At 45.7% G+C, this 26,460-nt stretch overlaps 1 protein-coding gene across 3 annotated transcripts in view; it reads right to left on the bottom strand.

Moving 5' to 3' along the window:
- Positions 1-26,241, bottom strand: part of CDK5RAP2 (CDK5 regulatory subunit associated protein 2) — a 95,568-nt gene extending 69,327 nt beyond the window's left edge. For all 3 annotated transcript variants that reach the window (XM_032233347.1, XM_032233350.1, XM_032233348.1), the window contains exons 1-12: positions 25,848-26,241; positions 23,391-23,458; positions 21,405-21,472; positions 17,893-18,003; positions 16,331-16,407; positions 15,620-15,743; positions 14,228-14,382; positions 12,633-12,771; positions 11,500-11,553; positions 10,088-10,207; positions 9,767-9,859; positions 7,897-8,115 (exon numbers count right to left, since the gene is read on the bottom strand). In XM_032233347.1, coding sequence (XP_032089238.1) covers positions 7,897-8,115; positions 9,767-9,859; positions 10,088-10,207; positions 11,500-11,553; positions 12,633-12,771; positions 14,228-14,382; positions 15,620-15,743; positions 16,331-16,407; positions 17,893-18,003; positions 21,405-21,472; positions 23,391-23,458; positions 25,848-25,900 — 1,281 coding nt within the window. In that variant the 5' untranslated portion in view covers positions 25,901-26,241. The remainder of the gene's footprint in view (positions 1-7,896; positions 8,116-9,766; positions 9,860-10,087; positions 10,208-11,499; positions 11,554-12,632; positions 12,772-14,227; positions 14,383-15,619; positions 15,744-16,330; positions 16,408-17,892; positions 18,004-21,404; positions 21,473-23,390; positions 23,459-25,847) is intronic.
- Between the last annotated feature and the right edge of the window lie 219 nt (positions 26,242-26,460).

The raw sequence follows: 26,460 nt of genomic DNA, 5'->3' as shown, positions 1-26,460 counted from the left end.
CCATCTGAATCTTGATCACATGACCATGGGGAGGCTGCAAAGGTTGTAACTGTGAAACACGGCCCTAAAATACTTTCTTTCGTGCTGTTGTAACTTTGGTCAGTAAATGAATTGTTGCAAGACGAGGACCTCCTCTACATACCAATTCGATCGAGTCTATTCCTGACTAGCTAAAGGTAAAAGTTCCCCTCGCACATCTGTGCTAGTCGTTCCCGACTCTAGGCGGCGGTGCTAGCCTCCGTTTCAAAACCAAAGGGCCAGTGTTGTCCGAAGACGTCTCCGTGGTCATGTGGCAGGCATGACTCAACTCCCGAAGGCGCACGGAACGCTGTTTCCTCCCCACCAAAGGTGGTTCCTATTTTTCTACTTGCATTTTTGACGTGCTTTCGAACTGCTAGGTTGGCAGAAGCTGGGACAAGTCACAGGAGCTCACTCCACTACGCGGCACTCAGGATTTGAACCGCCGAACTGCCGACCTTTCTGATCGACAAGCATGGTGTCTTAGTCATTGAGCCGCCCTGTCTGTTTTATAATTATAAACGACCTTTATATTTAATTCATACATAACAATACTCTTTCTTCATCTAATTTCTACCTCTTATCTCTAACCAGTCAGTTATCAGTTATTAGTTTATTGTATTTATATGCTGCCCTTTTCCCCCGAAGGGGACTCAGGGCGGCTCACAACTCAAACCGGGGGAAGGGGGATACAGACAAAAAGTTTAAAAAGCAAAGCATAACAATGCATAATTTAAAACACACAACAGTCATACCATTCGAGACGGGGGCAACAGCTCTTTAAGTCAGATTATATAGTCATATAATCTATTCCGTGTTAAGTAATATTCTGTCATCTTTGTCCTTTATTTTTAATGCCAACCTGTCCATCTCTGCACGGTCTAATATTTTCCAAATTGCATCCTCATCTAATGAAGCGTTCTCATTTTTTCCAATATTGTGCAAATACAATCCTTGCTGCTGTCTCTTCCCACCAAAGCCGGTTCCTACTTTTCTACTTGCATTTTTAACATGCTTTCGAACTGCTAGGTTGGCAGAAGCTGGGACAAGTCATGGAAGCTCACTCCGTTACGCGGCACTAGGGATTCGAACCGCCGACCTTTCTGATCGACAAGCTCAGCGTCTTAGCCATTGAGCCATTGCCTTATTGATCTCCACTAATTCCCCCACAAAAAGGGATAAATGTTTGCTTCTGGATTATCCAGAGTTTCCTTTTCTAAAAACCAACCTACGGCGGGAATTTTCCAAAGTTGAAGTTCAGAAAACTGCTGCTTATTTCTCTTAGGGGTCCCAGTTGACTTCTGAAGAAGTCTCCGATCACACAATTAATTTCTTAGCCTTAACTTGCCCCTTAAAAGTTGCAACCGGGGGGAAAAAATGAGGCTATGTATTTTGCCTGTAACTCCTGGAGCCAAGGCTTTTGATATAAATTGTAAATAAATCAAAACTGTACCAAGCCGTACAAAACCTCTCATCAGCCTGGCTCAGGTGGCCGAAGATATTGAACACACATAAAAAATACCACATGTGACTTGTGGAAGGGAATTTGAGTTGCTGCTACCCACAATTAAACCGCAGGTGGCATTAATATCCCAAGAGCGCCTTGCTTACCGAAGCCGCTCGCTGCACCTAACCAAGGATGGAGGCTGCCATCCTTAGCGTTATTCTATTTTAGAAATCGTTTTTCGCTTCTCATTCCTTCCCCCCACCCTCTTCTGAATTAGATGTAAAGAAGCCAAAATAAAATAAAATAAAACGGGAGAACGGTTCATTGTGTGAGTTTTATGGACTGGCAAACCCAGCGCAGCAGCTGTCTCTCGCCCGCCGTTAAGGGAGAGGGGAACGCGGCCCGGCTCGCTCACAAAAAGCTTCGCGTGGTGGCCCTCAAAGAGACTGAAGGAAACACTGGGGTATCCTTTTCGCTCCCGCTTGCCTGCTGGAGGAGCAACAATTGCACACCCGGGGGCCCTTGGTGCAATGTATTTAATAACATCAGGAACCATGTGTGTATTTTGCACACTTCATCAAACAAGTGGGAAGCTCGGATTGTAAAAATAGAGGTAGGTCACAACGGAGCCTAAATTTTCAGAGGCTAAATGAGAGGTTGAGCCAATCCCGCCCTGTTTTTACGAACTTTCTTGCCAGGTTGTTAAAGTGAATCGCTGCTTATCTCCGTTTCAAAGCCGAAGAGCCAGCGCTGTCCGAAGAGGTCTCCGTGATCATGTGGCCGGCATGACTCAACGCCGAAGGTGCACGGAACGCTGTTCCCTTCCCACTAAAGATGGTTCCTATTTTCCTACTTGCATTTTTTAACGTGCTTTCGAACTGCTAGGTTGGCAGAAGCTAGGACAAGTCACGGGAGCTCACTCCGTTACGCGGCGCTAGGGATTCGAACCGCCAAACTGCCGACCTTTCAGATCGACAAGCTCCGCGTCTTCGCCCATGAGCCGCCGTGTCCCATTAATGAAAGATGTTATGCAAGGCTTTAAACTGGGCAAGCTTGGGCCCTTCTGAACTATGGGAATTTTATCTCTTACATCAGTCCTAGTCAGGATTTTATTTCTATTTCACTCTATGAAGCAAAAGATAAATAATGCAGCGAAGAGAGCTGTAGAATAGGATTAGCATCTGGAATCTGGTCCCAGGACTGTGGGGAGAGGATATGGGTTTGACCCCACGAAGGACTTAAGTCAACATATATAATTCTTAGAAGGATGCAGTGGCTCAGTGGCTGAGCTTGTTGATCGGAAAGGTCAGCGGTTCGAATCCCGACCGCCATGTAACGGAGTGAGCTCCCGTGACTTATTCCAACTTCTGCCAACTAAGCAGATCGAAAGCATGTCAAAAATACAAGGAGAAAAATAGGAACCACCTTTAGTGAGAAGGTAACAGCGTTCTGTGCGCCTTCGGCGTTGAGTCATGCCGGCCACATGACCACGGAGACGTCTTCGGACAGCACTGGCTCTTCGGCTTTGAAACAGAGATGAGCACCGCCCTCTAGAGTCAGGAACAACTGGCACATATGTGTGAGGGGAACCGTTACCTTTACATAATTCTTGGTCAAACCAGCCTGCCACCCATTGAGACATAAATGGACAGAGCAACAAAAATTGTATTCAGGAAACAGTAGTATTTTTGGATCAACGAGCAACTGGCAAGCTTCCATCCTTATTCATATATCTTGGATGGAATTAAATTTCTGTATACATACTAACACAGGTGCACCTGGCCATAAACCCATGGAGCTCATCTGATACTAGTAGCTTTTCATCCCGATTGGGTGAATTATGCAGCTGTCCTTCCCAGCTCAACATATCCGAAATATCAATATTAGAGAATTTATGGAGCTCAGGGTTGAGCTGTGGAGCCCTCGGTGCTCTCTCAGCTGGGTTGTTTGCCCAAGCGAAATCCGAAAACACTGGGGAATTCTTGGAAGCTCGGCGCACAGACACCATCAGCCATCAATGGGCACGTAGAGATAAACCACATTTACAAAGCATTCAAAAGAGACAATGAAGAGGCTAAGGAGGAAACAAAAAGGCTAGAATGTATCCTCTTCTTCAGCAAGTGACACCCAGATAAGAAGGGATTAACACCAGACAAACAATCAAGCAGAAAACAATACCCTAGGAAAGGAATTACCAAGGAGCAAATGCACTGTGGGCCAACACTGACAGGGCAAGCTACTGTACATAGAGGGAGGAAACCCCACACTCACTAGCACTGATGATGTTACCTAGTCAGTTAATGAAATGTCTGCAAGCAAACAATCAAACTCTGAGAGCACCCCAGTTTTCCTCCTCCTCCTCCTCCTCCTCCCCAAGGACCCCCACAGTTCACCTTCACTTCTACCACCAATGATGTTATCTAGTTTGGTAATGACATTTCTGCAAGAAAAGAACAAAGCTCAGAGAGCACCAAGAACCTCATACTCCTCCTTCTTGCAAACCCCATTCCCTTTTAGCACTGAGAACGTTACATAGTTGGTTCATGAAACATTTGCAAGAAAACCACCAAGCTCAGAAAGCACCAGGCCCCTTATCTATTGTTCCACTTCCCTCCTCTTCTTCCCCTCTTCTTCCTTTTTCTTCTTTTCTGTCCTCCTCTTCTTCCTCCTCCTCCTCCTCTTACTCCTTTCTCTCCTCCCTCTCCTCTTCCTCCTTTTTCTTTTCTATCCTCCTCCTCTTCCTCTCCTTCCCCTCTTCCTCTTTCTCTTCTTCCCCTCCTCTTCCTCCTTTTTCTTTTCTATCCTCCTCTTCATTTTACTCTCCTTCCCCTCTTCCTCCTTTTTCTTCTTTTCAATCCTCCTGCTTTTCCTCCTCCGCCTTTCTCTTCCTCTCTCTCCTTCCCCTCTTCCTCCGTTTTCTTCTTTTCTGTCGTTGTTGTCCTCCTCCTCCTCCCAAACCTCACTCTCTTCTGCCACCAATGATGTTACCTAGTCAGATAATGGAACTTCTGGAAGAAAAGAGCAAAGCTCAGAGAGAGCATCAAGCACTCCAGATATCCCAAATGCCTCGGTCCAGCATATCCCATCCTTGATTATGCACCAAGACTGCAACTCCCATCATCCCCATTCAGTCCTGGCAAACTAGAGGAAGGGGAATAATGGAAAAAGCGTCCCCACCCATTTGCAAACCAAGATGGTTACTGCACATTGGAACATCACAGCAGATGTTAAATGAATATAACACAGTTGTTAAATGAATTTTGGCTTCCCGACTGCCGGTTGGAAGGGGATGACGTTGCTCCCGAGACCCTGAAACCGTCATAAAAATGAGTCAGCTTGTCAAGCATCTGAATGTAAATCACTTGACCACGGGATGCTGAAAACGCCGAAAGTGTGAAAACGTGAGCCATGAGTCACTTTTTTCAATGCCGTTGTTAACTTAGAATGGTCACTAAATGAACTGTCGTAAATCAAGGACTACCTGTATTGATAAAAGATTCTTTTCAGGTGCTAGAAATCCCTGAATAAGTAGTTCAGGCAAAAAAGAAGGTGAAAAATCTGTGATACTCATGAAACAATTAGGGCATTTTTAGGAAACCTTACAGAAACAATGATAATTTGGGCTAAAGGTTTTGGGTACAATACTGAATTGGAGCACTGGGAAAAATTATGTGGGGGGGTGAGAATTATAAATTGACTATGTCAGCATCATGCAAGGAAAACATCTACCAAATGTTTCATAGGTGGCATTTACCACCAGCGAGATTGGCCAAAATGTCCCCAAATAAACCACCAAATTGCTGGAAATGTAACCACCAACTGGGGACTTTCCATCCTATATGGTGGACGTGTCCAAAAGCTAAAGAATTCTGGGCAAAAATTCAAAAACGGTTAGAAGAAGTAACAGAACAAAAAATTGACATGAAGCCTAAGCTGTTTCTTCTAGGAATAATAAAAAGAAATATTACTAAGGATATCCAATATATAATGCTCCATATAATTATTGCAGCCAGAATCTCATTTGTCCAAAACTGGAAACAAAAAACCTATTCCCTCAAATCATTAAAAAAAGGTGCTAGAATGCTCAGAAATGGACAAACTAACGATGGAAATAAGAGATAGAGAGGAAACAAGATACAAGATATGGAATAGGTGGTAAAATTGGCTTGAAAAGAGATGTAAAATCAATGCATAATGAATGTACAGATGTTAAATATTCTATACGCATGTATATATTGTAAAAATGAGAAACTATGAAACCAAGGGGAATATGTATAAGACAACATGATGTCAAATGGAAAACCCGAAATTAGAAAGAAGAAATACCGATAACAGAAAGCTGCAATAGTGTAATGGTAACTTGGAAAATGCTGAATAACAATTATGTTTTTAAAAAAAGAAAAGAAGGTGAAAATGTTGTGGAGAGAGAGACCCCTCTGCTGGCTTGAAGCAAGATGACAAGCAGCAAATCTACAAGATGGGACTTTGGCTTCCGGTGTCCTCCTAAATCACACTCAACGTAATCCTGTGGAAAATGAGCAGGCTGAAGGCGGAGTTAAACGTGTCATCCGTTTGGAATCATGGCGTCGCCACAAGGGACCCAAGTTTCAGCTCCCCGACAATTTTGGCCTTTTGTGTTTTAGACCCATCTGAAGTTCTAGGACAGTGATGGTGAATATTTTCAGCACAATGTACCCAAACTGCATGCATGCACGCCCGAGCACTGGGAACCTGAAGAGCGGCTGGCTAGCCTGTTTTTGGGGCATTTTCCAGGCCATTTTTGAAGCCAAAAAATGGCCCAAAAAATATTCTGAAAACAGCCCCCCCACCAAAAAAAAAAAGCTTGACAGCAGCACGAAAAATGTCCTGGTTTTGGGCCATTTTCCAGGGCATTTTCAGACCATTTTTTCAGGTCGAAAAACATTCTGAAAATGGCCCGAAAAACAGCCTCCCAAAAATGGCCTGTTTCGGGGGTATTTTTCGGGCCGTTTTCAGGCTCCGGTCCCAGCAACCAGAAGAGCAGCTGGCAGCGGTGCGCATGCACACAGAGAGGGCTCTGTGGCACTTGAGCCATAGGTTTGCCATCATGGTTCTAGGATTAGCTCCATACAAGCCCCTTAAGGAGGCTTGTCATGTTTGCAAGAACTCAAACCATGATGTACATTGTCGTTTATATATATTTTTAATGCATAGGTAATTAGGGAGATAAAGAGGGTTTTTTTTTTTAAAGGCTGCCAAGAATTAAGGGAGAGAAACCTTGGAGGTTTCTGACGCTCTTACTCTTTGGGCAAAGATTTCCCCATTGCAAGTAATTCTCGACTTACGACCACATATTCACCAACTCCATATAATCCCCTCTCCCACTTTCCCACAGTAGAAAGTGTGGCAGGCCTAAAATCCCAAAAAGAAAATATGGCTTGCAGGTCTGACAGTTAATTCTCTATTTTAAAAAAAAGTCATAGATGGATAAGGAAGTCAGTCATCAACGTCTTTCAGTTAAGGGATAATCCAAATAACATAGTCCATAATAATACAAACAGTGCGGTAAAGTTTGCTAGCAGTTGCAAAACTTACAACAGCTCATGGCACTTTCTAACAGCCAGCTTCCAAAACACTCAGATCAGATCAGCCCAGCATCTAACAGACAGCTAACAGTCATTCTGGCTCCCTCTTATGGCCGATTGAGGAAACAGCAACCAATCACATTTTACAGTATGATTTAAAGAAACAGATATAGCATTGTTACATGATTTATATATTGCCAACCCAACCATTAGATTATATTCCTAACAAACCCCATGTTTTCACATCCTTCATGTAACACGATTGTATCTCACATATGTGACCTCACATATTGCATCACAGTATGGTATGCTGGTTTAACAGCTGCGGAGAGGAAGGCACAATAGAGGGTGATCAATTCGGCACAAGAAATCATTGGTTGCCCTCTGACACCCCTGGATGACATCGCCAGGTCTCGCTGCTTTAGCAGAGTAAGGAAGATGCTCAGAGATGATTCACATCCTGGTCAGTGTCTCTTTGCACTTCTACCCTTGGGCAGAAGACATCAAAGTACAGCCAGCCGAATAAAGAGGTTTCTATCCTTGGGCTGTCAGACTTTTAAATACAACCACAATCACTCCATGCACACGCTAATTTTTTTTCTTTTTCTTTTTTCCTTTCCACTATAATTTTGCACCAGTGAGGTTAAAACCAATTTCGTTGTATTTAAGAACAATGACAACAAAGATTATTATACTTATCTGCACGTACGACCATCACTCCGGTTCTTGTCAGGCATTTCTTCATGCCAGCATTTGGCCCCCGGAAGCTCTGAACGACGAGCATCGAAACCCTGCCAGCTTCTGCTACCGAACGGCCCCGGGAATCCGGGTTATTCAAAAAAAGGGCAAGAAAAAGAGCGCACTCACGTGGATGGTTTTGTCGCTCTGGTTTTTCTGCTGCCGAGCTTCTTCCAATTCTCCGGCCAGCTTCTCCTTCTCCGTGAGCAGCTCGCTCAGCTCCTGCTCGATCCTCTTCAGTTTCCGTTGGAGCTTCCGGTTCTCGGTGTCCTTGGTGAGGTTCTGCGAGCGCAAGTCTGCCAACAGACTCTCCTTCTCCATCAGGAGCTCCTGGGGACCTTCAGCCTCCTGGGAGAAGCAAATCAAAAGGGTTATGACAACAGCTCTGCCCCACAGGCAGACTTGGTTGTAGAAAAGATGGCAGGGGGTTGGACTAGAAGACCTCCAAGGTCCCTTCCAACTCTGCTATTGTATTGGGTTTATAAAAGGGTTGTGCATTGTTTTTATTTTAATACGTGCATGACTAAATGTGCCTTGGGATGGCAACCTTCTCCCCCATTTGAAGGGGTTGAGGCCTCTCGTAAGGCGGTCCCCACTCCATGAAGGTCTTGGTGGTCTCTATGAGCTTGGCTTCTTTTCTGGAGACCTTTCATGACCCAACTAGGTAATATCATCAGTCCCAGAAGGGAGCGGGCTTCGCTCTCTGTTTATCTACAGTTCTTTCTAAAACAGACGGTCTCACCTAGCTGGATCCTGAAATGTTTGCTGAAAAAACAACTCAATTTGCCTAGAATCCCATAATCCTCCTCCTCTTCCTTTTCCTCCACTCCATAAACCACATTCCCTTCTAACACTGGTGATGTTACCTAGTTGGGTAATAAATCTGCAAGAAAACAACCCAGCTCAGAGAGCACCAAGGACCCTACAGTTCTCTTCCTCCTCAACCCTACTGTCTTCTAGTGTTGATGATGTTCCCTAGTTGGGTAATAAAATGTCTGCAGGAAAAGAACCAAGCTCAGAGAGCACCAAGGACCCCCACAGTTCACCTCCTCTTCCTGTTGTCTGCAAACTCCACTCTCTTCTAGACCAATTATATTACCTAGGTGGGTCATGAAAGGCCTGTAGGAAAACAACCAAGCTTAGAGACCACCAAGGAACCCATATTCCTCTTCCTCCTCCTGTCTGCAAACCCCACTCCCTTCTAACACTGATGATGTTACCTAGCTGGGTCATGAAATCTCTGTAGGAAAACAATGAAGCTAAGAGACTACCACGAATCCCACAATACTCCTCTTCTTTCTCCTCCCCATCCTTCCTTTTCTTCCACTCCACAAACTCCACTCCCTCCTAACACTGACGATGTTACTTTGTCAGGTCAAGAAACGTCGGCAAGAAAATAACCCCCAGTTCAGAGAGCACCAAGGACCCCACAGTTCTCCTCCTCCTCCTTTTATCTCCTCCTCCTCCTGTCTGCAAACTCCACTCCCTTCTAGACTGATGATGTTACCTAGCTGTGTCATGAAAAATCTGTAGGAAATCAACCAGGTTAAGAGAGCTCCAAGGACCCCACAATACTCCTCCTCTTCCTCCTCCCCATCCTCCTCCTTCCCTTCCACAATCTCCACTCCCTTCCAGCACTGATGATGTTACTTTGTCAGGTCAAGAAACGTCTGTAAGAAAACAACCCCAGCTCAGAGAACACCAGAGCCCATAGTCCTCCTCCCTCCCTCTCCTCCTCTCCAGTAACTCCTCTCCCTTCCAGCACTGGTGACGTTACCTAGTTGGGTAATAAAACATCTGTAAGTAAACCACTAAGCTCAGAGAGCACCCACAGACCTCCTCCTCCTACCCAGACTCCCCTCCCCTTTAGCACTGATGATGTCACCTAGTTGGGTCATGGAACGTCTGCAAGAAAACAACCCCAGCTCAGAGAGCACCAAGGACCCCACAGTTCCACCCTGAGCTGCAAATCCTATCTACTCCATCTCCTTTGGCCAACCTTGAATTTCTGCATCTGAGCTTCGGAACCGATCTCTCCAGACTTCGCCAACAAAGCTTTCAGGCTTTCTACCTCGGAAGCGAGTTCTCCAGTCTAAAACAAGACGAAAGTAGGGAAAATATAGAGGCGCAGAGGGAAACCAGTGAATTGACCCCCAAAGGCAAGAAGACACCTCCCTCCCTAGAAAAGGGGACTTTCAGTCTGACGCAGCCAAGGAGGCTTTTATATTTTGATATGTCTTCAGCCTCAAGGCTTCATGTGTTTTTGTTCTGTTTTTTTCCAAATCTGTTTCTTGGCAGGACAGACAAAAATCTCACCTACCTCGTTTTCCTTGGTTTTTAAAACAAGGGTTAAACCCTGGATGGTCTTGTCTCGCTTCAGGGCATTTTTCTTTTCGGCAGAAAGCTCCGTTTCCCGTTCACGGAGGTTCTCCTGGAGACACTAGAAGTTTTTTTTTTAAAGGTAAATAAAAATTAAATTGGAGAATAGAACTAGAATAAAAATTAGAATAGAATTAGAATGAATAGAATAGAATAGGAAATAGAATAGGAAATGGAATAGAAAAGGAAATAGAATAGAATAGGAAATAGAATAGAATAGGAAATAGAATACAATAGAATAGAACAGGAAATAGGAAATAGAATAGAATAGGGAATAGAATAGAAAAGGAAATAAAATAGAATAGGAAATACAATAGAATAGGAAATACAATAGAATACAATAGAATAGAATGGGACATAGAATAGAATACAATAGAATACAATAGGGAAGGGGAAGGGAGGGGAATGGAATGGAACAGAAGCAGAGCAGAGCAGAGCAGAGCAGAATAGAATAGAATAGAATAGAATAGAATAGAATAGAATAGAATAGAATAGAATAGAATAAGAGTTGGAAGGGAACTTGGAGGTCTTCTAATCCAACCCCCTGCTCAGGCAGGAAACCTTATACCGTTTCAGACAAATGGTTATCCAATATTTTCTTAAAGACTTCCAGTGTTGGAGCATTCACAACTTCTGGAGGCAAGCTGTTCCACTGATTAAAAGTTCTAACTGTTCAGAAATTTCTTCTTAGTTCTAAATTGCTTCATTGCTTCTCTCCTTGACAGACTAGACTAGACCAGAATATAAAGGGAGTTGGAAGGGACCTTGGAGGTCTTCTAGTCCAACCCCCTGCCTAGGCAGGAAACCCCACACCACTTCAGACAAATGGTTATCCAACGTCTTCTTAAAGACTCCCAGTGTTGGAGAATTCACATCTTCTGGAGGCAAGTTGTTCCACTGATTAATTGTTCTCACTGTCAGGAAATTTCTCCTTAGTTCTAAGTTGCTTCTCTCCTTGATTAGTTTCCACCCATTGTTTCTTATCCTACCCAATTCCTGCAACCATTCTTCAAATGTTTTAGCCTCCAGTCCCCTAACCCTCTTTGTTGCTCTTCTCTGCACTCTTTCTAGTCTCTCCACATCTATTTTACATCGTGGCGACCAAAACTGGATGCAGTATTCCAAATATTTAACACACCCATGTTGTATTGTGATGCATCGTTGTTCCAGATTAGATAGAGAAAAATATTTTGGGGCTGCAGAAGAACAGATCGCAGCTAAACATTCCTCTGGCTTGGGGAAATAATTTTCCTTGCTTTCAGAAAATTGAATTCTAAAGGGGAAAAAGGCTGCCCCAAATTCCCCTCTCCGGCGATGTTAAGATTCTGAGTGCAAAGGACGCAAGTGCTATACCTCAATCCTTTTTTCAAGGTCTTTTTTTTCACTGCTGAATTCAGTCCTGAGAATCTGTAAGAACAGAAAGGTTTTTAATTTTAATTTCAGGAATAACACACACACACACACACACACACGCACACATACCAAAGAGGAGGGGGGGATAGGTGGCTGTTTGCTACTTGCGCTTAGCAGCATGGGGGGGAAAAAACGAGGGACTGGGAAGGGAGAAAAATAAAATTGTGTTGTAAAGTCATGAGGACTAGAAACCTGGAATAGAAATTGGAGGGGATTGGAGAGACCTATATGGCCTCTCCTCACCAATTCCATCAAAGTGGGAGGCTGATATGCAAGCATTGTTTAAAATTGGAGAGGGAAACAAATAAAAATGTTTTCTAAGATGTTTCATTGTGGATTATAAAATCATACTTGGCTATGGAGTGGTGTTTTAATTTTTGTAATGTGGTGGTAACTTCCCTTAATTTGTTTTATGATTGCTCATCACTCAGAATCTCTTGTAATTAGATGGACACTCGTTCATACCGAATGAAGGAATGGATGAATGAAGAGATAAGTAAGGGGTCCTTGGTGCTCTCTGAGCTTGCTTGTTTTCTTGCAGGCATTCCATGACCCAACTAGGTAACATCATCAGTGCTAGTAAGTGTGATTTTCTCCCTGTTAAATATTGTAGCTCTGAGCTTGCTTGTTTTCCTACAGACATTTCATGACCCAACTAAGTAACATCATCAGTGCTAGTAAGTGTGATTTGCTCCCCGTTAAATAGTGTAGCTCTGAGCTTGTTTGTTTTCTTGCAGGCATTTCATGACCCAACTAGGTAACATCAACAGTGCTAGAAAGGAGGGGGGTTTGCAAGGAGGAGGAGGGGGAGGACGATGATGACGACACAACAAACCGGCCAATCCAAAGTACATAAACAGAAAGCAAACCCTTCTTGCATTGATGAAATTACCTAGTTGGGTCATGAAACTTGTGTAAGAAAACCACCAAGCTCAGAGAGCACCAAGGAGCTCACAGCTCCACCCTGAGCTACAAATATTCTCCTTTATTGGATGGGTGGATGGATGCTTGCATGCATGGGACAATCCTCCCACCTACTGGCCATCCTTAGCCCCCTCCCACATTTTCCTCACCTCTAAGGTCCTCTCTTTTTCATCATTCAATGCCACACCAGGATCTTGGCTTTCTTCTGAAGCTCTCCCCTGTCCTTCCTCCAAGAGCTGGATCTCAGCATTTTTCCTTTCCAGAGAGAGCCTCAGTTGCTCTATGCACCTACAGGCAAAACACCAGCCTCTTACACCACAAGCAGGGAGAAAGCAAGGGCATCTCAAAGGTTGTCTGGCTCACAGGAGAGAGTCCTCCAGTTAGGGCCTCACCACTTACCTACTCAGGGTGCTTTTTCAAGAGGCAACTGGACTTTCTGGAAGTCCACGTGCCTCTTGAAAAAGCACCTTCAGGACCACGAGGTGGATGATTGAGAATCTTCATAGACACCTGCTCAGGAGGGGGGCATGGAGGCCCCAAGCTGATCAGAGTCAACCTGTTGTGGCCTGCCAGTACAGCTGGCAGAAGAGTCAGAGAGTGAGGAGGTTGGGGAGGAAGATGGGCCAGTCCTGGAGTCCTGGGAAGGCTCAGATGAGGGCTCTGTGTCGGAGGCAGAGAGGGGGCCAGGGCTGTCTGACAGTTATCAGCTGCCTTCAGAGTCGGACAGCAGTGAGGCAGAGGAACAGGTGGAGCCTGTTCCCAGTGTGTGCATGTGCAGGGTTGCCAGACGAAGGGAACAGCTAAAGAACAGGGGCAGACTTGGGAGTAAGGCCACAGGTGGCCCCTCCCAGAGGGAATAAAAGAGGAGCGAAAGGGGAGGGGGCTTTTGCAGGTAACAATTTGTTCGTTCATTTGTTCATTCATTTCAGGAGTGTGAAGATCTGTCAGTGAATCTCAGAGACTCTGTGCCCAGCCTTTCCTTTCAGCGCATCTCATTTGGGAAATACTGACATGGCCGCTTTCCAAGCTAGATAAGGTCTGTGGTCATAAATACTCCTTTGAAAGACTGTTTGCCAGGCCTTGGCTGAATGTGAATGGGAGGAATTCACATTCGTTGAATAAAAGGGGTTTTGTCTGGACCAGGAACCTGCCTCGTGCTTTTTTGGGGAAGCCTAGCTCAGAACACAACCAGTAAACCCACCCGGCTAAGAGAAAGCAAACTTTTGGGGCTACAAGCAGTGGCCTAATCCGTCCTTTTGTCCCAAAGGTGCTAACTTTTGTCCCAACTAGATTTCCTCATTTTTTTTTCCTTGAAAATGTTTTGCTTCCCAACCAAGGAGCTTTTTCACTTCAAGGAGTTCATCCAGGATGTTCCTTCATCCAGGAACCAAAGAAGCTTCTTGGATGAAAAGCGAAACATTTTCCAGGGGGTGAAAAAAAAAACCAAGAAGGCCCTGTTGACTTTTGGAAACGCGCTTTTGGGACATAGACATTCCACCTGTGAATGGTGTGGTGGCCTAGAGGGGGAGCTCTCGCCTCACAATCAGGAGGCTGTGAGTTCGATCCTAGGTAGAGGCAGATATTTCTCTCTCTGGGCCCAATGAGAATATATCTGCTGAACTAAACTCCCGCCCTGGTGACAGGAAAGGCATCAGGCCAGTAAACACTGAGCTCCATTCAGTTGGCCAGACTCCACCCCTCAAGGGATTATGGGGTCATTAAAAGAAGTTGATAGACATTCCACCTGTCTTTTTCTCCCAGCAAGGCCGTGACATCATTATCTTTGGCCTGCGCAGTGATGATCAAGGAGAGCTGTTGTTCCACAGCCAGTCGCTGGACTCTTTCACGCTCTGTCGAAGCAAACGCTTTCTCTACTTCTTCCCGGGCGCTTTGAAGGTCCTGTACTTGGAAAACAAAAGGGGGACATTGAAATCAAGGGACAGTCAGACCATCTTTAAAGCCAATCCTTCGTCCCCACCACTCAGCACTGGAAAGACCCCCACCCAACCCCAGCCAATATTTATGATTCCACCATACTACAAAAAAGATGCTGAGACTTTGGAAAAAGTTCAGAGAAGAGTAAGTAAGAGGATCAAACATAGATGATGGATGGATGGATGGATGGATGGATGGATGGATGGATGGATGATGGATGGATGGATGGATGGATGGATGGATGGATGGATGGATGGATGGATGGATGGATAGATAGATAGATAGATAGATAGATAGATAGATAGATAGATATTGATATGGATGGATAAATGGATGATAAATAGGATAGATGGATAGACAGACAGACAGACAGATATTGATAGATATAGATGCATGGATGGATGGATGGATGGATGGATGGATGGATGGATGGATGGATGGATGGATGGATGATAAATAGGATGATTGATAGAGGTAAGAGAGAGAGAGAGAGATTGATATGGATGGATGGATGGATGGATGGATGGACGGATAAATGGATGATAAATAGGATGATTGATAGAGAGGATAGAGATAGGTAGGTAGGTAGGTAGGTAGGTAGGTAGATATTGATATAGATGGATGGATGGATAGATAAATGGATGATAAATAGGTTGATAGATAAATAGATAGATAGATAGATAGATAGATAGATAGATAGATAGATAGATAGATAAAACAGTATAGATAGTAGATGTAAGATGGATTATGTGGATGATAAATAGGATGACAGAAAGAGAGGGAGGGAGGGAGAGAGAGAGAGAGATGGGTAGGTGGATGGATCTATGGATGGGCAGGCAGGCTGGCAGGGAGACAGACAGCAAAAGCACTTAGATTGAAATACTGCTACACAGCCCTCTCTAAGCGGTTTACAGAGTCAGCCTATGATCCTCAATAATTTGAGTCCCCATTTGATCCATCTCGGAAGGACGGAAGGCTAAGTCAACCTTGAGCCTGGTGAGATTTGAACTGCCAAATTGCAGGCAGCAGGCGGTCAGCAGAAGGAGCCTGCAGTGCTGCACTCTGACCACAGTGCCACTGAGGCTCTCGAGGGCAGCTTTTCCTTGGATTTCCTTGGCCAGCAAATTCCAGCCAAATCTTCCCACTGGGTCCAAAGACCCCACATTCCCCCAAAAATTCCCAAAAAGTTTCCAAGACTCGCCTCCTCTAGAAGCTGTATCCTGCTAGTCAAGCTTGTTTCTACTTCCTGGAGTTTCTTCTCCGCATCTTCCTTCAGGCGTTGGATTTCGGCATCACCACCCTGGGCCAAGCTCTCCACGGCTTTCCTGCAAAGGCCAAATATAGGACCGTTGAGGAGGAGGAGGAGGAGGAGAAGAAGAAGAAGAACAGCAGAAGACCGAAGGATGGAGCTTGTGATGACCCGGGGCACGGCACAGAGGTAACACTAAACCAAGTTCTAAGTCTCATTCCCTAGGTTTGCCTTGTGAAGATGGGCGGGGCACTCTCCTCCCGAGTAGCCTGTTCAGTCTGCGCTGTTCACGCCTTCTCTCCACTCTCCCTGCTCTCGGATCAGGAGGGGGTGGTCCTTGCTCCTTGCTTGAGTTCTGTCTCTTATATTCACCCAGTCCCTGTTCCTCCCTGCCTACAACCTTTCCTAATCCTTAAAGTCCCCGGCCTTCCCCACTTTCTTCCGAAGACAACAAAGCCACCCTCTCAATCTCTGTTGGTTCAGGTCCCAGCTCGTCTTCCCATGCAGATTCAGGCTCCGATGGGGGCATGACAGAGCTGCCATCCAGCTGGATCTCCCTTGTCAACCCAAAACTGCCCTGCAGAGGGGAAGCCCAGCTGGGCACCAGAAACACAATTAAACAAGGAGGGCCGTCCGCACATTCATGACAGGGAAAATACTCACGACGCTTTCCGGAGCAACTGCTCTCGTTGCTGAAGTTCTCGTTTCACGCTCTCCAATTCAACTTTGAGCTCGATGTTCTAACAGAACGAGAGAGAAATGAAGAAAAACTTGGATTTCCCCCCCCACGCATACACACAAGGAATTTTTGCAGAGTAGTTTCCTATTCCATAACCGCAACGGGGGTAAAACTTTGGCCTTCGTGAGAGAAAGACTCCAAGCAGGTGACTAGGCTCTATCATATCTCAAGACTTAAAATGGAAACCTAACATCAAAAATAAAAGCACAACAAAGAATGTTCTTTCTCTGCTAACTCAGGAAGCTCAAACTGCCCAAGAAGTTGCTGATTCATTTCTACGGAGGAATGATTGAGTCTGTCATCTGCACCTCCATAACTGTCTGGTTTGGCTCTGCAACCCAACAAGACAGACTGAAACTTCAACGGATAATTAGAACTGCAGAAAAAACAATGGCTGCCAACCTGCCTTCCATTGAGGACCTGTGCACTGCACGAATCAAAAAGAGGGCTGTGAAAATAGCTACAGACCCCTCGCATCCTGGACATCAATTGTTTCAACTTCTACCTTCAAAACGACACTATACACACCAGAACAACTAGAGACAAGGACAGTTCCCCCCCCTAAATGCCATCACTCTGCTAAACAATTAATGCAACAACACTATCAAACTATTTACTAAGACTGTATTATTATTCTCTTCCTTCCTAGTATCTATCTCTCCCCATTTATGACTCTAACCATGTTGCTTGTATTTTTAAATTTTATATTGTTTCATTTGTTTCTTAGTATGATTTGATTGCTTATTTAGTAACCTATGACTATCACTAAGTGTTGTATCTTATCATTCTTGATGAATGTGTTCTATTTTATTTTTCTGTATGTACACTGAGAGCTTCTGCACCAAAGACAAATTCCTTGTGTGTCCAATCACGCTTGGCTAATGAAGAATTCTATTCCATTCTAATTCTAATGTACAGGAATCAGCATATATTAAAATGAAATTTCCTTCCTCTCAAAGAGTCACCACCTCCAGGATATACGCCATGAACATGACCAGATAAATAAATGCAAAATTATGAATATATCCACATTTATGATATGATGCAGAGAAACAACACAGTCCAGTTCAGATGTACAGTATATCTGTACATGGCGAGAAAAATGAATATTGTGAGTTTACCAGACAGATGGCCTAGGGAGAAAATGCTGTTACAGAATCCTGCTAGAAATACTTCGAAACCTCCTCCCAGAGGGGAGCAACAGAAAGACACTGTGAAGTCGGTGTGCAGGCTCTCTAACAATGCTTTCAGCACTAAGAAAATAGTGCTTATAAGCAACATCTTGAATAAGGGGAAGCAAGCTTCCTATAATCTTCTCCACTGTCCTCACCACTCTCTGTAGGCACTTTCTATCTGAGATAGTGCTGCCACCAAACCAAACAGGGATGTCCTTACTTGCCGGTAATGTCCTAATATGCGCTGGTGCCCGCAAAGAAACCAGGAACCGCAAAAAAAAAAAAAAAAAAAAACCCCACCCAACACTTACGATCCGGTAGACGTCATCATGGGGATCATCAAACTTCTGCTGAATCCGGTCCTCCAGGAAATAGATGCGAAGTTTCAAGTTGAAATTCTCTTTCCGCAGCTCCGTGATTTGCTGACGAAAGAAGAGACGGTGACCGCAAACCTCAGTTTCCCCAAATCGAACCTCTGTAGACCACAGTTATTACAGCTAGTCCTCGACTTGCGAGAGTTCATTTAGTGACCATCCAAAGTTACAACAGCCTTGAAAAAGGTGACTTAGGACTGTTTTTCACGGTTACGACCGTTCCAGCAACCCCATGGTCCCGTGATCAAAATTTAGACCCTTGGCAAACCGGTTCATACTTATGACGGTCGCCATGTCCCAGGGTCACATAATTCCCAAAGCCAGATTCACTTAACAACTACTTTACTAACTTATTAACTGCAGTGATTCACTTAACAACGGAGGCGAGAAAAGTCATAAAAAGGAGCAAAATTCACTTAACTACATTTCTCACTTAGCAACATAAATGTTGGCTTCAATTGTCGGGACTACCTGCATTTGGTAGCATTCCAGGTTAAGATTGGGAGGTAATGCAGGAGAGTTGATCAACTTTTATTAATCAGCCGAGGTGGCGCAGTGGTTAGAGTGCAGTACTGCAGGCTACTTCAGCTGACTGCTAGCTGCAGTTTGGCAGTTTGAATCTCGCCAGGCTCAAGGTTGACTCAGCCTTCCATCCTTCTGAGGTGTGTAAAAGGAGGACTCAGATTGTTGGGGGGCAAGAGGCTGGCTCTGTAAATCACTTAGAGAGGGCTGTAAAGCAGTATACAAGACTAAGTGCTATTGCGAAAGAAGGAAGGAGAAGGAAGGAAGGAAGGAAGGAAGGAAGGAAGGAAGGAAGGAAGGAAGGAAGGAAGGACGGACCATGGTGTCACAGTGGTTGGAATGCAGTATTGCAGGCTACCTCTGCCCAGTGTTAGCAGTTTGATCCTGACCGACTCAAGGTTGACTCAGCCTTCCATCCTTCCGAGGTGGGTAAAATGAGGACCCAGATTGTTGGGGACAAGAGCCTGACTCTGTAAACCGCTTAGAGAAGGCTGTAAAAGCACTTTGAAGAGGTATATAAGTCTAAGTGCTATTGCTATTGATTTATAAATGTATAAATATAAATTTATTCTCCTGGGAAGCTGGGCCTTTAGGTTTTCAGAAAAGACATATCTTCCTGCAAGCTTTCTGCCATGTTTTTAAAGTGTTTTTTTTCTTTGCTGGGCCTCCCACAACTCTTGACAGGAAATATGAGAGCCATGGGGCCAACTAGGTTTCATTTCTGCTTTTGAAAGGAGCTTTCTTAATTAGGAACACTCTTGCAGAGTGAAAGGCATAGCCTTGAGAAGAGGCTGGGGGGGGGCGGAATCTGGATTTTCTCTTCTCCTAATGCTAGGATGATGCTCCCTTTTCCATTTCATTCAACTTGGAAAATTTCTGGGCCAGTCCTGGAGTCTGGGGAAGGCTCAGATGAGGGCTCTGCGTCGGAGGCAGAGCGGGGGCCAGGGCCGTCTGACAGTTATCAGCTGCCTTCAGAGTCAAACATCAGTGAGGCAGAAGAACAGCTGGAGCCTGTTCCCAGTGTGCACATGTGCAGAGCTGCCAGGTGAAGGAAACAGCTAAAGAACAGGGGCTGACTTGAGAGTAAGGCCACAGGTAGACGATGAAGGGCCTCTCCTGGAGGAAATAAAAGAGGAGTGGAGTTTGCAGGAGGCAATTAGTTTGCTTAATTCATGTGAAGATTTGTTGGTGACTCAGAGACTCCTTGCCAAGTATTTTCTTGCACAGCGTTGCATCTGGAAGATATCAGCCGGGCAACTATCCAAGAACTGATAAGTTCTGTGTTTGCAATTCACCCTTGAAAGACTGTTTGCCAGGACTGTGAAGGAGAGGAATTCACATTCGCTTCATGAAAGGGGGGAGGGTTAGACAAGGAGTCAGTTTTGTGATTTGGTGAAGTCTAGGTCAGAACAATTTCGCCCTCAAAACGCTGGAAAGCCAGCAGCATTGATTCCTGATCTTCCAGATTGCACCAGTGAATGAATCGCTTCCCGGCAAAACCGCAGAAATTCCCTTCCCTTGGGGTGAGATTGTGTCTATGCTAAACACGTCCACTTCCAATTTACCTCAGCCCCAAAATGGCTGCCTGCTTCATTACGCCCAAGTCGGCCCCTGTTCTTAGCTGTTGCCTTCATCTGGCAATTCTGCGCATGGGCACACTGGGAACCGGCTCCAGCTGTTCTTCTGCCTCACTGATGTCTGACTCCGAAGACAACTGAGAACTGTCAGATGGCCGTGACTCCATCTTTGCCTCCAACACAGAGCCCTCGTCAGAGCCTTCCCCAGACTCCAGGACTGGCCCATCTTCCTCCCCAACCTCCTCACTGCCCGACTCTGCTGCCAGCTGTGCTGGCGGGCCACAACAGCAAGACAAAGGATAGACTTACAGGGAATGCCTGGTCCCGACAAAAACCCCTTTTATTAATTGACTGTGAATTCAGCTCATTCACATCTAGCAAAGTCTTTCAAGGGAGGATTTACGGTCACAGACCTTATCTGGCTTGGAGAGCTGCCAGGCCGATAGCTGCAGAAATTGGCAAGGAGTCTCGGAGAGACACGAACCAATGAAGCGAACAAATTGTCTCCTGCAAACTCCACTCCCCTTTCGCTCCTCTTTTATTTCCTCTGGGAGGGGCCATTCATCGTCCACCTGTGGCCTTACTCTCAAGTCGACCCCTGTTCTTTAGCTATTCCCTTTGTCTGACCACTCTGCGCATGCGGACACTGGGAACAGGCTCCAGCTGTTCTTCTGCCTCACTGATGTCTCACTCTGAAGGCAGCTGATAACTGGCAAACGGCCCTGATGCCCTCTCTGCCTCCAACGCAGAGCCTTCATCCGAGCCTTCCCCAGACTCCAGGACTGGCCCATCTTCCTCCCCAACCTCCTCGCTGTCTGAATCCACTGCCAGCTCCACTGGCCAGCCACAACACTAGGACCAAATTCACAGCCTCCTATTGTGAACTCTAGACCACCGCACCACTCTCTGGAGAAATCACATATGCTGCTAATAAAATATTGATGCTTGCACTTTTCGATAATGAAAGGGAAGACACAACTACTCAATTTACAAAGCGGCCTAGCACAACAAAAGTTGCAAGCCTTGAGCTTTTCTCCCAGGTAAACGCAGATGGAAGCAGCCTCAGCAGTAAAACTTTTGCAAATGGTTTTACTCGCCCACATTGTTTCCAAACCACAATTGGGCACTGCAACCATCCTAAATATGAGCCAATTGCCGAGCGTCTGAATTCTGATCGTGCGACCCTGGGGATGTTGCAACAGTCGTTAAGTGTGGAAATCAGTCCTAAGTCACTTTTCTCGGTGACATTGCAACTTCGAACAGTCACTCAATGAACTGTTGTAAGTCGAGGACTACCTATACATGTAACCACCACCATCCCCCCCAAAAAATACAAGCCACCAAACTTACATTTTCAAAATCCTTCATGGTTCGCGCCCTGCTTGGTGAAACGGTTTCTTCGGCCACCTCAGGTAACGCTGCCAATAATCCAAATAAAGATCAAATATTTGAGCACACATACACAGACAGACAGACAGAGATTAGATAGATAGATAGATAGATAGATAGATAGATAGATAGATAGATAGATAGATAGATAGATAGATAGATAGATCGATCGATGGATGGATGGATGGATGGATGGATGGATGGATGGATAGATAGACAGACAGACAGATGTTCTTTTGTTTATAAGAGCTTATTAGAGATGGATGGAGATAGATTTAAGTAGGTACGTAGGTAGGGACAGAGAGAGGGAGGGAGATGGGTGAGTGGGTGGGGTGGATGGATGGATAGGTGGATAGATAGATAAATAGATAGATAGATATATAGATAGATAGATAGATAGATAGATAGATAGATAGATAGATAGATATAGACAGACAGACAGACAGATAGATGTTCTTTTGTTTATAAGGGCTTATTAGGGATGGATGGATGGATGGATGGATGGATATAGATTTAAGTAGGTACGTAGGTAGGGACAGAGAGAGAGAGAGAGAGAGGTGCGTGGGTGGGCGGGCAAGTGGATGGATGGATAGATGAATAGATAGATAGATAGATAGATAGATAGATAGATAGATGTTATTTTGCTTATAAGCGCTTATAAGGGATGGATGGATGGATGGATGGATGGGCGGACAGATGTTCTTTTGCTTATAAGGTCTTATAAGAGATGGATGGATGGAGATAGATGTAGGTAGGTAGATAAGGAGAGAGGGAGGGAGGGAGAGAGGGAGATAGTTTTTTTTTCCCAGTAGAAATTTCCTGAAAATGAGCTCCATCTTAAATCTGATAGCTCGGCAGAATGAATCTCTGGTCCTAGTGACCAATCTAAATTTGATTTTGCATCATTATCCTATATTTGCCTTCATTTGTAAATAAATAAAACCTCAGGCTGAACTAAGCATGCAGAAAAAAAAGAGAAACTATTTACACTCCACTCTTAAAAAGCACCAAAGGGGCCCAAGGAAAAGCGGCAGTATTTTTTTAAAAAAAAAAATTAGAAAATTTTTAAATTTATAACAGTGAAGTGCAAGGAGCGGAACTCAAATGGAAATGCCAAATAAACCTGTAATATGTATCTATGTATATATGTATATTTAAAAAAGATCTTTTCAATCATTTTTTATAATTTGTTTTCCAAGAACCCGCAAATAAATAAATTTTTACGTCTGTTACGTAGTTCAGATTTGGAAAATAACTGCTTTTTATGAAGGATTAAATAGCTTCCTGCAGTTTTTTTTAGATCAGAGGCACCAAACAGTCTTCACTGTGAAGAAATATACAAAAAGAAAGTGAACTTTGGGGCAATTTGGCAAAAGCAACAAATACTTTGGAGCTGAACCAGAATTTCCCATAACAATTTTGTTTTTCTTTTCCTGGGTTTGGGGAAAATGTTAATAAAGCCCATGAAGGCTAGATTTGGGTTTAAACTACATTAGTTATACTATCATTTTTCTTTTTTCTTTTTCCAGCTTGAAAACCCACAGATAGAAATCGCCATGTATTTTTTTAAAAAATGCAGTTTGAGATAAATTCTTGGGGGAAAGAAAAGTAGATGTTCAGGGTATTAAACCACGCGCTTTGTGCTTCGCAAAAGGGATTGTGTAATTCTCCAAGAATTTGTTTATTTTTTTCCCTCCTCCTGGATGGATTTTTGACAATCACTTAGAAGAAGCAACATGAATGCAACAAAGTTTCCGGCGCACGCTTAATTACTTCCCTTTTGATTCTCTTCCAAGTATTTTTTTGTTTTATTTTTGTTTTACTTACTTAGATAAATGGCTCGAAATGCAACAATGTGTGTTTAGGTCAGTCTGTAAAGTTTTGATTTAAGTTGCATTTAAAGGGTTTTTTTTTTAAAAAAAAGTTTTTCGGGGGAATTTTTTTTACCTCCACCGCCTCCCACTTGATTGCGAACCTCGTCTCCGGAGACATCTGGAAGCCGGGAAAAATTGAGGCTGGAAAGCAGGAAGTTTTAAAAAATAATCAAGCTGCAGGCACCAAGCTATATGCTCCCCACCTACCCACTTTTACAGTCCAGGATTACATGACCAATGGGGTTTGAGAATATCTGGATAGAGATCCCCGTGGCTTATCCAGTCTCTGCACTACACAATATTTCTCCACCTTCCTTCATACGTGCATTTAAATAAATAAAAATGAATTTTCCGACTTTGGCTTCCCTCCCCTCTCCTGCATCTTCAAGGCGAGCGATGGGAGCTGTAGTCCAAAGATGCCAAGTTGAAGAGAGAAGGGTGCAAGAGCTAAAGGGAAAGGTTCCCCTCGCACATCTGTGCTAGTTGTTCCCGACTCTAGGGGGCGGTGCTCATCTCCGTTTCAAAGCTGAAGAGCCAGCGCTGTCCGAAGACGTCTCCGTGGTCATGTGAACGCCATGACTCAACGCCAAAGGCGCATGGAACGCTGTTCCATTCCCACCAAAGGTGGTTTCTATTTTTCTACTTGCATTTTACTTGCTTTCGAACTGCTAGGTTGGCAGAAGCTGGGACAAGTCACGGGAGCTCACTCCCTTGCGTGGCGCTAGGGATTCGAACCGCCAAGTTTTCTGATCAACAAGCTGAGCATTTTAGCAACTGAGCCACCACATCCAAAACTGAGTGACCGTGTCCAAGTCACTTTGGAAAGGGGAATCTGCAGCTATCAGAGACTGGCAAAGCCCAGAATCTCCATGTCCTACAGCTGGGGAGGATGGGGCTTGTAGTGACTCCCTCTCTGAATGAGGAAAGCCAGCCTGGTCTGCTGATGTCCCCCCCAATCCAATCTAGCTGGAAACACGCACCCCAAGTCCGATCCGTCTTGTAAGCGACTCCCCCTTTCCCTCTTCACAACCCTGCTGGAAAGTCGTGCATCCAATCAGCAAAGGCAGCTAAGGGGATGGGAGTTGTAGTGCATTCCCATCAAGATCAAGAGCCTTCTCTCTCCTACCACCACCACTACGGTCTGCTAAGCCCCCCCCCCTTCCCCATATGATCTAGCTGCAAACATGCCTTATCAGCCTTGTGTTCTCCCCCACCTGCCCTCCCTAACAACCCTCTTGCAGGGTCGTCCATCTCATCAGCAAAGGCAGCCAAGACAAGAGGATGGGAGTTGTAGTACATCCCCCTCAAGATCAGGAAAGAACCTGGCCTAACGGGATCCAATCCAGCTGGAAGCACATATACCCCAATCCTGATCCCCCTTGGAAGGGTCTCCCTTATCCCCTCTCTAACAACCCTCCTGCAGGGTCATCCACTCCCATCCCATCAGCAAAGGCAGCCAAGCTGAGATGATGGGAGTTGTAGTACACCCCCCTCAAGATGAGAAAAGAGTTTGCTGTAAAGCCCACTTCCAGATCCGATCCAGCTGGAAAGACACGTACACCCCAAATCTGGATCACCCTTGGAAGAGTCTCCTTCTCTCTCCTCCCCAACACACACACTCTTAACAACCCTCCTGCGAGGTTGTCCATCCCAACAGCAAAGGCAGCGAGGACAAGCGAATGGGAATTGTTGTACACCCCATCAAGATCAGGAAAGAGCCTGGTCTAAAGCCCACCCCCAGATCCGATCGAGCTGCAAACAGTAACAGAGTCGGAAGAGACCCTGGAGGTCATCTAGTCCAACCCCCTGTTCATGCAGGAGACCTCTACGGGGGATTCGAACCCCCAGATCTTTCTGATCGACAAAGCTCAGCCTCTGAGCCACCTAGCCAGGCAACCACACTCACCTCAATCCTGATCACCCTTGTGAGGGCCTCCCTTACCCCCATTTCCCCTCTCTAACAGCCTTCCTGCAGGGTTGTCCATCCAAGGCAGCCAAGACCAGAGGATGGGAGTTAGTTGTAGTACACCCCATCTAGATCAGGAAATACCCTGGTCTAAAGCCCACCCACCACCCAGCAGGAAACAGTAACAGTCGGAAGGGACCTTAGAGGTCATCTAGTCCAACCCCCTGTTCCCTCGACTAGGGATTCGAACCGTCCCACCTTTCTGAGCGACAAAGCTCAGCCTCTTAGCCACTGAGCCACCTAGCCAGGCAACAACCACACGCACCCCAATCCTGACCCCCCCTTGGAAGGGTCTCCCGTATCCCCTTCCCACCCACCCCCTCTAACACCCCTCCTGCAAGGCCGTCCCAAAGCAGCCCTGGTCATTTCCCCCCCCCAAAAAAAACACAAAATTGGACTCAGATCCACTGCGCCGGGCGCTGGAGGCTCCACCGAGGGAGGGTCGGCCCCGCCCACTCGGTTTGTCCGCCGCGCGCCGGCAGGGAAAGAGTTAACTCCTCCCCCTCCTCCTCCCTCCCTTCTCCCCCCTCCCCTCCCGCCAACGGCCCTAACGGCTCTCGCTACCCGCTGTTGATCTCCAGCGGCAAAGTGGGGTCTTCGCCCGGGATGGAGTCCATGGCGGGGCCCCGGGAGGCGGCGAGGGGGAGCCGGCTGGCGGCTGGCAGCGGCTGCGGAGACGGCGGCGCCTCTTCTCCGTCTCCGGCTTTGGCGGCTGCCTCAGAATTTTAAACAACCGCAGCGGGCGTTTGGGACCTCCCCTGCCGCCATCTTGACGGCGACGCCGCCGACGCCGCCCGGAGAAGGGCAAAGGGGGCGCTTAAGTGCAGGGAGCTGTCCGGGCGGCCATTTTGAGGCCGGGCAACGCGTTGAAGAAGCCCGTCCCGGCGCCATCTCGCTTGAGGCGAAAAAACAGAGGTGACACGTTGGGGGACGTCACGTGGCGGTTTGACATGGCCGGGTGCGCCTGCGCGGCGAGAGGGAGTGAAGGCGCGTAGGCCGTGCGCCATCTTTGTCGAGGGTTTGGTACCCAAGAAAAGGGGGGGGAAAGGATGGGCTAATTAAGATGCTTTAGGAATTGGTGATGGAGATGCTAATTAAAGTCAAATTGGAGGAGGAGGACACATTTCCAAAACTAGGGTGGAAAGGGGCAGGCCAAGCCCAACAAGTACAGGAGCTT

The sequence above is a fragment of the Thamnophis elegans genome, chromosome 16 (genome assembly GCF_009769535.1).
Source record: "Thamnophis elegans isolate rThaEle1 chromosome 16, rThaEle1.pri, whole genome shotgun sequence".
Classification (NCBI taxonomy): Eukaryota; Metazoa; Chordata; class Lepidosauria; order Squamata; family Colubridae; genus Thamnophis; species Thamnophis elegans.
This window is presented reverse-complemented; position numbering and strand designations above follow the sequence as displayed.